This window comes from Pyrus communis, chromosome 13 (assembly GCF_041283825.1).
Source record: "Pyrus communis isolate YQ-2024b chromosome 13, ASM4128382v1, whole genome shotgun sequence".
Taxonomy (NCBI): domain Eukaryota; kingdom Viridiplantae; phylum Streptophyta; class Magnoliopsida; order Rosales; family Rosaceae; genus Pyrus; species Pyrus communis.
The window spans coordinates 15,337,916-15,349,490 of NC_142577.1; the positions used below are offsets into that span (position 1 = coordinate 15,337,916).

General features: G+C 36.5%; 2 protein-coding genes across 2 annotated transcripts; one reads left to right on the top strand and one right to left on the bottom strand.

The window, feature by feature from the left end:
- Positions 1-592: 592 nt before the first annotated feature.
- Positions 593-5,912, top strand: HCAR (coenzyme F420 hydrogenase family / dehydrogenase, beta subunit family). Its single transcript, XM_068476540.2, has 19 exons — positions 593-776; positions 867-969; positions 1,200-1,284; positions 1,565-1,676; positions 1,954-2,038; positions 2,157-2,198; positions 2,338-2,416; positions 3,210-3,261; positions 3,357-3,419; positions 3,596-3,693; positions 4,171-4,206; positions 4,310-4,371; positions 4,534-4,561; positions 4,681-4,760; positions 4,915-4,984; positions 5,104-5,161; positions 5,342-5,403; positions 5,484-5,578; positions 5,689-5,912. Exons 1-19 carry the CDS (start codon positions 698-700, stop codon positions 5,783-5,785), a joined length of 1,386 nt encoding a protein of 461 aa, XP_068332641.1. The 5' UTR covers positions 593-697; the 3' UTR covers positions 5,786-5,912.
- Positions 5,913-9,020: 3,108 nt separating this feature from the next.
- Positions 9,021-11,329, bottom strand: YUC3 (YUCCA 3). Its single transcript, XM_068477788.2, has 3 exons — positions 10,649-11,329; positions 10,126-10,497; positions 9,021-9,659 (listed from the first exon to the last, which is right to left on the bottom strand). Exons 1-3 carry the CDS (start codon positions 11,327-11,329, stop codon positions 9,432-9,434), a joined length of 1,281 nt encoding a protein of 426 aa, XP_068333889.2. The 3' UTR covers positions 9,021-9,431.
- Positions 11,330-11,575: the final 246 nt, after the last annotated feature.

An 11,575-nucleotide genomic window follows, 5' to 3' on the forward strand; every position in this document is an offset into this window, starting at 1 on the left:
AATTCAAGTCATTGATAGAATGTACTTTCACTAGAAACATATACAATCTCGTGAATTACAAGGACGAAAATGCTAAAAAAAAAAATAAAATAAAATATTTATATATATATATATATATATACACACACACACACACACATATATATATATATATATACACACACACACATACAAATATGAAAATTCAGACACAAACCAGTATTTTATTTATTTATTTATTTATTTTATCTCTTAGATATTTTTCTTTAAAATAATTTAAATTACTGGGAGGGAATTCAAACACACTCGGCTATAAATTCCCCTAAATCTATCAAGAAGTGTAATTCAAATCTCTCTTAAAAAATATGAAACATTATCCTGATTAATTATCTAAACTCACGCATACAAATTGATTTATTTGGAATTTTAATGAAAAATGTTTGATACTGTTTAGTTTAATGAAAAATCACATTTTCACATTAAAAAATCAATCATGGTACTATTTATTTTACCTTTTATTTTATATTTATCGTTAAAACTTAAAGTTTTCAAACCATTTTTATTAGATTTCTTTAATATTTAGGTTGGGTTTATATGAGATGCACACGTGTGACAAAATCTTTACAGAGCGCACCACCGGAGCAAGGAATATGTGGTGGAAACAGCCTCAGCACCCTCACTCTCTCCTCTCTCCTCTCTCTCAGCTGCTGCTGCTGCAATGTGTTCTGTCATTGCCAAGCTCCCTTCGCTTCCACTCTCCCTCTCCATCGTCTCCTCATCTTCTTCTTCCTCCAAAGGTAACCCAATTCCAAAACGCTTCGTCTCTGTTTGTATTTGCTTCATATATAAGGCAAGTTTTGTGTGTTTTGTGGTGAAAACTGAAACAGATGGGAAAACCAACTCAAAGTCGGTGAAGCTGAGAGAGGACTGGCGGCAACGCTCCAGGCCCATTCCACCCGGCGGCACTTACCCGGCTAAAGACCACTGCAGGTCTCTTGGGCCCGTTTGATAATTGTTTCATTTTTAGTTTTGAATTTTCTTTGTTATGTTACATATCACCAAAATTAAAAACGAAATGGTTATTAAATGACTTCATTTTTTTTCATTGCCAAATTTTCGTTTTTCAAGAATTTTGACTTCTGTTTTCTCTATTAAATTTATGTGTTTCAAGTTTGAACTTTTTTGTTCATTTGTTTGCTGAATCTTTGTGTGTTGGGCAGTCGTTGCGGGTTGTGTGACACATATTACATAGCCCATGTCAAGGAAGCTTGTGCTTTCTTAGGAGATGGAATGTCTAAGATTGAAGTGAGTTCTTGTTCCTCTCCCAATCCTTCTACTTTTCTGAATTTCAAACTTGAAATTTGAAAAGTTGGTTGATGCAAGTTATTATTATCTCATGAAGTCCTGAAACCGGTTCGAGGCATAGTATACGCTATGAATTATCTACTACTATACCGAAATTTGAAGTACTAAGTGATCAAACTTCGAAATGGGGTTCATAATCTGATTCCTTAATGACCCAACCCAATCTTTCCACCCATGATTTCCATTTGAATCATCACTGCTCTTTTGTTTTCGCATTCAGGGTTTGGAACCTGTAGTTCATGGTAGAGGGAGGAAACCAGGTTCCTCAGATGAAATGTACTTGGGTGTCTATGAAGAGCTCTTGTATGCTCGTAAAGTAAAGCCTGTCGAAGGTACTTTTGTTTTACAGGCTTTGGTATCTGTCTCATTTTTTTAGGCATCTTAAAGTCATCCTATTTAACATTGCTACTAATTCTACCAACTCTGCCAGTTCAAGTTTCAGTTTTAAAAATTTTGAACTTCTTTAATTATTATAAAGAATCACAAATTGTGTAAATAATTTCTCATGTATATTGCGTAAATTGCTTTAACCATATACTTGATAGTGCATCTTTGGATTATGGTTTGGTTTTGCTTGTCAATCTTTTGCCTCATTTTCTTTTATGGCAGGAGCTCAGTGGACAGGAATAGTAACAACTGTTGCAATCGAAATGCTGAAATCAGGCATGGTGGAGGCCGTCATTTGTGTACAGAGGTTGTGGCCTGAATTCGTTGGAGCATAATACATAATAAATGCATATGCCATTGCTATTCAATCCTTTATTTCTTTCTTTTGGAATGTTTAAATCTTCTTATGGTTTTAATTTTCACAGTGACCCAAACGACAGATTTACTCCGCGACCTGTATTAGCAAGGTTTGCATCTAGTTCATTTTTGCTTTATAATAAATTTCTTCTAATATTTTGATATTTCTCAATTAAGATTTTCTTTTTGTTTTCTGGTTATTGTCATTTCATCCACACTATGTCATTTATCTTTGCCTCTTCTCAATAGGACACCAGAGGAAGTTCTAGCTGCTAGAGGTGTCAAGCCGACATTATCTCCTAATCTGAATACGCTTGCCCTAGTTGAGGTACCTGGTATTCTTTTCCATCAGTGATAGAAATCTTATTTACTATTTGTGCCATTTAACATGCTTTGTCATTCATTCAACATTGGTAAGAGTAAGTGATAAGTGTCTTTTATATCAAAATAGAAGAAAGGTCCTCCTTTAAAAGCTAAACCAGTTAAGCATGAGAAGACATGTATACGGTTATTGAAATGCCCAAATGTGTTGGCTTTGATATATTTGGGCAATCACGCTAAAGAAAGTTGGGGCATTCTCTAATGCGGATAATGTTTTTGAGTGGACAGCAAATACAGTTTGCACTTTGCAGTTCTTCCTAGTCCTTCTTAGACTTCCTCTTGAGGTGAGAGTCTTAAGTATCTAATTAAGCAACTATGGTTGCCTGCCTTTGGTACTATCTTCTTTTTGTTTCAAGGGGTGAACTTCCTCCAATATCAACAGCCAGATTTCCCTAATCCTTCTATATAGATTCATTTTTAGTGGAGATTTGTGGGTGTAATATTTGAAGGTGGTCAGGACTGCCAATCAGGAGGAAGAATTCTTGCATGTCTGGCCTTTTACCGTTCCTAACTTGTGGGTTCACATGTTGGAGTGATTTTTCCTTTTAGATTTTGTTTCATGTTTGATTTTAGGCATAATGCGCCCTTGGTCCGGTTGCAGACCTATTCTTTAGAATGGAGTTTGGGCTCTGAAATAGAGAAATCATAGGAACTCAACTATAATCATCAATTCGTAAAACTTGTAAAATGTTTCTTATAAGTTTTAGTGAGACAAGTTTTTGCATTTTTCCATGAAACAGGCTGCAGGTGTAAAAAAGCTTCTATTCTGTGGTGTGGGTTGCCAGGTGCAAGGTATCATTTATGATATAATCTTGCAATTTCTACTGTCAATCCTTCTCTGTTGTGACTTATACTATTGTAATGCAGAGTAATTTCTTAACATGCAGCATTACGATCTGTGGAGCACCACTTAAATTTGGACAAGCTCTACGTGCTAGGAACAAATTGTGGTCAGTGAAAGTCTTGCTGTATCATTCTATTTTTACAATCAAAATCAGCATATCCTCAACAGCAGAATCATTATGATTACCTGAAACATGTAGTTATATAGTGCCCTTTTATTATTTATATGGCATAAGTAATGAGTAACAGAGTTTGTGTCGGTACTAATGCTTTTGTTTGACAGTGGACAACGGGACTCGAGAAGGCCTTGATAAGTTTCTGAAGGCTGCGAGTAGTGAACCAGAGACAGTTCTTCATTACGAGTTTATGCAAGATTACAAGGTTTGTGTTAGTGAATTCTTTGTGCCTGTGCAAGTTTAGAGTTCCAAGGTCTGAGGAATGTTTCAAAGTTGTGAGCCTCAGGTCACTTGCGCCATTGCACCCTTTGTTTAACACTTTCAGCAATATTCTTATTATAAAAAGGGGGAATGACCTGGGGTGGAGTGAGTACTTAACTAATATTTCGAAAGGTTTCACCCACATTTGTTTGCAGTAAATCATGTTTCACAAACCATACAAACATTTCTGGAAGAATTTTTTTTATTTTATTATCTCTTAACAATTGATCTGTGTGAAAAGAAAAAATACGTGTGAATGGCTTATATCTTTTGCAGATATCTCACTGTATATTTATAGCAGTAAAACAGACACCAGTTGTCTAACAATTCTTATACACCAACTTTTTCTAGTGTAAGCATTTCTTAGCAGCTACTGTTAGCTATTCGTTTCTTTGATTAAATATTCGTGTAATCTTGATAGGTTCACTTGAAGCATTTGGATGGTCATATTGAAGAGGTAAACATTTATTTATTTATTTATTTATTTTTTGTGTGTTCAATTTGGTATTTACTCTTCCAGTCATGCTAATTCATGTAGTTTCATATTCTAACCAAAACAGGTTCCTTATTTTTCTCTGCCAGCAAATGACTTAGTTGATGTAATTGCTCCTTCTTGCTATAGGTAATGTTTGTCCTTTTTGCCCATAATACTTCGTAGTTTTTTGAAATTTCTAATGACATATTTCACAATCAGAATTATCACATGAATATTTGATTATCAAATACTATCATTTTTATTGGTCATTCCTTAAATGTTGTCTAACCAGTCCCCCATGTCTTACAGCTGTTTCGACTATACAAACGGTTTAGCGGTGAGTTTTCATCTCTTAATTACTTAACAGGAATGCTATCTTTTATTACAATTACAAGTCTCTTGGAAGCTTAACTTCTACTTTCAGTTGTATAAAGGTGAGTCTCACTCCTATTTCAGGATTTAGTTGTTGGATACATGGGGGTGCCAAAATATTCTGGAATCAGCATGACTCAACATCCACAGTATGTTACGGTAAGGTAATATCATTGTTGAGACTGCGTGTGTGTGCGTGCGGCTTTTTTGTTATACTTATTGGTTAGCATTCTGTTTTATTGCAATCTTTTATTCAACTATGGTGGTAGATGAAAGATCTAAAGCTTTGTCTATGTTTGTCTTGCCTTCAAATTGTAGAAATGAACGTGGAAGAGAGATGCTCAGTCTGATTAAAAAGCATTTGGAGATCACTCCAACAACTAGTAGTGTAAAGCTCTTGATTCTATCCTATTTCTCGTACTCTGTGATTTCTGCAAAATTGAAGTTTAGTGTTTATAGGATAGCTTATTTCTTTGGGTGAAAAATTCTAAGCACAGCCAATTTCAGGGTACTCGCCGACCATTTACCATGGAGACTGTTAAGGCTGATGATACTGCTAAGATGGGTATGTGCAGCAGCTTCTTTGAGATACTTTAGTTGGAAATGTATGGAACTGCATGTTCTGAAGAAAATTTGATGCGTTTTTCTCAAATACATTTTGGTTTATGAAATAGCTCGTGTTCAATTCTAGAGAACTTGCAAAATATATGCTGACTACCGTTGTTGTATAATCTTGTTTTCTCAGGAAAAGGTCCTGAGCCTGCACCAAAGTTTGTCGGCAATGTGATCGCTTTCTTGTTAAACTTGGTAAAGACTCAGTATGATGCATTTAAGAATTATATAATTATACATGGTTTTTATTTTATGACTTGGTTCTTGTGGGACAGATTGGGCCAAAAGGTTTGGAATTTGCTCGTTATTCACTAGATTACCATACCATCCGGAACTACCTCTATGTAAACCGAACATGGGGAAAACAAAGGTGCAACTTTCAATATTAGTTATCTTATAGTAGCAACTATGATGATGGTTTCTTTTATTTATAACCATGAAAACATGCAATTTACCCAAAGAGAACATGAAAACATGCAGAGCTGATCAGCATATGCCTTCATATGCAAAGAAGATTGTCGATTCCTACAACAAGAATGGTGAAATCGATCGGATTCTTTCCACCAAGCCCAAGTGATCGCATTAGCTGGTGAAATTGTAAATGAAGTGGGAACTTCAATGTCTATGGAATTTTGTCCTTAATCTGTTCTGTAAGTACATATGAACGATTGCATAGCAATAATATTTTTGTTTAACTCGATCAATTCTTCGGTCCTTCAATATTCCATCCCAAGTTCTGTTTAGGCATCAGTTGCAGACAATGCAACGTAAGATAGTTTTTCTTATTGTCATTGTGGCTGGGATTATTGGTTAATTGAGTAGTGACTTTTCCCCCATTCAATATAGGCTGTGTTCCTTGAACTATCCATGACTTGCACATATGATTTAGTTTAGAGTCGGCAATGTGACAATCGACAAGTAATCTGCTACATTTTTAGGTGAATAAATTTGGAGACTGATTTTATTTGATGATATAAACGCTCATGGAACATGCACACGCACACGGATTCAGTTATAAAAATATATGTTATTGTTATCTACAGGCACACACATTAATATTCTGTTTAGAACTAGTACATGGTAGTCAGGCTGCACTTTCAGCTCATGCAGGGTTACCATGTCTCTACGGTTGAAGTGACCGAATAAAGTACGATGTTATAGTCAAAGATCAGCGGCGAGAGGGATGAATTATCTATCAAACACGAAGGAATGGGCGGTTTTCAGGTGTAACCAGGGAAGGATACGGGTGGTGGGTGAACTCCCCATGTGCTTTCGTAATTTCGATAGCAGGGTCGAGTAATGAGCCTTAGAAAATCCGAGTGAGAATTGACAAAAGTGCAGCTGCAGAATTCATTCTGTAGGGCCTTTACTTCTTTGCTTGGAAAGAGAGAGAGAGACAGAGCCACAAGTAGCATATGCAAATGAATTGGTTTTTCTTCGTTTAGAATATTTTGGTTTGTGGTGGTAAAGAAATTTAGGGTGTTCTCTGTAAACTTCATCTACATGTCTGAATAAAAAGCATGGGGACTTAATATGGGTTGTCCCTTTACTACTAAATTCCATTTAGTCAAGAAAGTAAATTTGCCATTTTTTACCAAGGTTCTAAAAGACGCTTAACGCTAGTCAGGCGACGGGCTGAGGCCTAGCGCCTAGGGAGGGACCTAGGCGGATTCAATTAAATTTATTATATAACATATAAATAAGTGTTTATTTTCACTCTAAAAAAATAAAAATTATCCTTGTATTGAGAATTTGGAAAAGTTAAAACTTAAAATTTAAGTCATCATGGCAGTGCCATCATCATAGGCTAATGCAATAAAAATAAGAAAAACCGAAAACCACATTTGAAAATTCACTGATTCATAATCTAGGTTCTTTTCTAGTAGGTTACCCAAAAAACCCTTAAGTTAATTAAAAAAATAATAAAAACAATAGAACCGCCTAGACACCCCTAGCCCCTACCTAATTTTTCTGCATGTTTCGGCCTAAATCACATCGGCCCTCCACCGCCTAGCCTAAGCCGTTTTTTAGAATAGTGTTTTTTTTTTTTTTTGGACAAATGAAATTATCGACACTAAGGGGGAGGGGGTGGACTTAGCCTCAAAATGGGCTAGCAACAATGTGGTTTAAATTCGCCTTTAACGAAAATCGAACCTAAGATCTCCAACTTCAAGTGAAGAGGAATACCACTAGATGTTGGTACTAGAACAATGATTTTTCCCTTCCTTTTTGCCTTCAAAGGGAACTAAAAGAAGCATATCGTGCTAATCAGAGAGACTCAGGAGAGAAAGGAAATGAGATTAGGAGAAGGGTAGAAGACTGTTGGTTGCTGTATTAGTTAAATCTGTGTGTTTAGGTGTTGATTTGAAGCATTTTTTATGATTATAAAAAGTTGCACATATATAGTGACCAAGATCTAACAATCAAAAACCCTGAAGTACCTTATGTTGAATTATCAGAGAGACAAGCCGAGAGTTTACTTTCAACAACACCGGTATTAGTTAGAGTGCGGTAATTCTATTTAAATTGTTTTTCTCCTTTCCCTCTAGGAGATGTGGGATTCAACACGCCCCTACATGTGGGTTACATGTGGAGATCCACACACCAACAACCACGTGGAGCCAAGATGACTCATCCTACACGCGGGGCCAAGGAACCCACCTGCTCTGATAAATTATCAGGGCGACGGGCCGATGACCTACTTCCAACAACACCAATATTGTCCCCAACTTGGTAATTATCACCTGCAAAATCCATCAAGTGTGGGGTTTTATCACAAAAAATCTCGGTGTTAGTTAGAATGAGATAATTCTATTTAAATTGCTTCTCTCCTTTCCCTCTAGCCGATGTGGGATTCAACACCTTACACTTTCGAAGTTTTTGTATAAAACTTGTGATGTAGTAATTCTAGTTGTGAAATTATTGTTTGATGCAAGTGTTTTGTTTTGTGATATCCCAAACAGAAATGTATCAAGTTTTATGCCAATGTTCACCAAAAGAAAGTTATATGGCAAATGTTGAAACACCCACGGACTCTGTACATCCTTCCACTGTGGGGCTGTATCCATGTGCAAGACAACATGGGAGGAATCTCTCTCTAAAACCTATTTCTATCTGAATTCTGAAACCAGTTAATGCGGAATCATTATAACAAGATTTGTGATGTTGGACTGTGGTAGACCAAGGACCCACAGCAGTTATTGGGTCCTTGGTGGATCCAGTTTAGGGGAGGGGAAAATTAAAAACTTGTGAGTAAAGTAACTAAGAGTGTGTAGGTAGATTAACTCAGTTAATCAGAAAAGTGTGTTTGTTTTTTTGTATTTAAAGTTTGAGTATTATAAGCTTGAGTAATTACAATAGCAAAACAAAGCTTGCGGGTAAAGTAATAAAGAGAACAAATGTGAGTTAGGTCAGTTGGTCAGAATAGTATATCTATTTTTTTTAAATTTGAATTTTACAGGCCAAAGTGATTAGAATAGATGCGAGTTGTCAATTGGTAGAGCAGTGTGTCAACTTGTTTGCATTTAAGTTCAAGTTTTGTAGGTTAAAGTGATTAAAATAGAAAAAAGAACCTTTTTGTGTAAAGTAATAGAGAGCAAATATGGATTAGATTAGTTGATCAAAAGAGTGTTGGTTTCTTTGCGCATTGTTCGACTCTTAAAGTGGTTAGAATAACAAATAGAACCATGTGTGTAAACTAATAGAGAGAGCATATGTATGTTTATTCAGTCTGTCAAAGCAGTATGCTGGGTTCTTTGCAATCAAAGTTCGAGTCCTATAAGCTAGAGTGATAAAAATAGCAAAATGATTTTACACTCCAATTTTTTATGAATAAATTAATAGAGAACCAGTCCAGTAGACAAATAAAAAAGTTCACAAAAAAAGGAAAATGTGAGCTTGTAGATCATTTCTCGTTAAATATGAAAAAATAATTGAGGGAGATAGAGATTCTCTTCATTTGACTGGAAAATGGATTATTATTTAATTTGAATAATAGAGTCCAAGGGAAATAAAGAACAAGCCACATCTTCCGTTTATGCCCAATTACTTTCATAGGTTGGGGGTTTTTCTATAGGAGAGGGCTACCTTCTGTATTCAACATTATTTTCTACACATACTGATCCCAGTTCTGGTTGATCAGTCACCAAATAATATTTGATTTTCAATGGGACAAAAAGGATATTTCCAATTTCTCTGTCATTTTTGCAAGCCCTCCTCCATCTTTAAAAATGTGAAATGCATCTCCTATGGCGAGCTGCAACAGATTTTCTCTTCTCTTTGGTCTCTTCTTTCCAGCTCTTGGCAATGTCCTGTGACACACCAATGGCATCCAATGAGGCTCCAGATAGTCCTCTCCTTGTAAACCCTACTGCATACAGTCCTCCATTCCCTTTCCACCCATTTGGGAATGCATTCTTCGGAATTCCTTCTCTTGAAAAGAATTCATTTTCCTACACAACATGAACATTCCAAACAAATATTTAGTGTTAAGTCATTCAGTAATTTCATTCCATGCATGCAGTTGGTAAACGTGGTAGTAATTCATAATCGGAATTCAATCTTTTATTTTGATTCTGATTATGGATAAATAAACAAAGACTCGTTCTTTTGAGCAATGTGGTGGTCAAATGTTCTTGTCACTTACTCTGAGAATTTGATTAAGGGGTTGAGATTAAAATGTCAAAAATACGTTCATTTATTCTCCACCGTAAACATCAAATTCAAAAAAATAGTAACTATTCACTTCTTCATCTGTCAAATGACCAAAGGGACATTTCTGTAAGTTCAAAAAAATACCATGATTGCATGTGGAAATAACTTCCATAAGTTAACTGTCACATGGATTGAATTGAAAGTAGAAGCTTCCAAACACATAAATATTGAAATATTCCAAAAATAAATTTAAAATATTCTAACCTTGAGCCATGAAGGAACATTGCTGCGGTACCCTGTTGCTAAAACAACAGCATCAATCTCAAGATTTTGTCCATCAACAAGTTCAACTCTGCCACGAGAGAACCTCTTGATTCCAGGAACCACCTTGACCTCACCAGATCTTATTTTTTCCAAGGCACCAATATCCAAAACTGGAGTCTTCCCTGAATTGTTTTTTAGCTCCAAAGGACCTAGTGACGGCCTTTTCAGACCATATTTTTCAAGATTTCCAAAAATTAGCCATGCCAGCATCAGCAATATCTTGTCAGCAAGCCAGAGTGGCAGCCATTTCATCAATAAAACTGCTAACTCAAAGGTTGACTTTCCAAAAATTTCCCTTGGCAAGACATGAACCTGTTAGGTGCAGACAAAACTAGAGGAATAAAAAACTCATGCTCATGTTTGACTTGTATTAACAAAACAAGAGTACTAAAATTTTATTAAAAAATTGTCGTTCATGAGATTTGAACTGAAGAAACATAGTTTTTAGAATTTCTTTACTTACCGAACTTCGAACCACTATCGAAGGGCTTGCATTGTGATTGCAAAGATCAAGAGAGACTTCCATGCCCGAATTTCCACACCCAACAACTAGAACTTGCTTGCCATGGTAAGCCACGCCAGACTTATAGTCACAGGCATGCACGACATTCCCTTTAAACTCTTCCAAGCCTTCGAATTCCGGCACTACTTTCTCCGAATTCTCTCCAGTTGCCACCACGAGCCACCGGCAAATGTACTCAACTTCAGCAGTAGCAGAAGGGTCTGAGTCGCTCGTCGAAATAATGGTCTTGACCCTCCAAAGACCAAAGGTTTCGTCATACTTGGCAGACTGGACATTCTCATTGAAATTGGGACTTATATAAAAGTGGTTTGCATAGGACTCTAGGTAGCTGATGAATTGGTTTTTTGTGGGGTATTCTGGGAAGTCCTCAGGGAATGGAAGATTGGGCAGTTGGCAGAATTGCTTTGGGAGGTGTAGTTTGAGGCGATCATATGTGCGTTTTTGCCAAAGAGAAGCAATGCAATCGGCTCTTTCTAGGACAATGAAGGGGACACCTTGTTCTTTAAGTCCAGCACCAACTGCTAGGCCTGAAGGACCTGCCCCTACAATTACAGGACCATTCACCCAAATGCACCTCCTAGAAAAAAACTCAATATCTGTGTCAAATGATTGATGAAACATTTGGGGTATGTGGTGAGAAAAGACAGTTTGTGAAAAATATTGGTTTCCCAATTGAGTACTTGTTGCACAAAATTATAAAAGTGGGAAGAAGTTGGAGAGATAGCTGTTTTGGTAATGGAGAGAGAGAGAGAGAGAGAGAGAGAGAGAGAGAGAGAAGATGTTTGGAAGTGATGTGTGAGAGGGGAGAGAGGGATGAAAGTTTTAAATAGAGAGAGAGGGTTCTTGGCCTTGAGAACTAGGCATGTG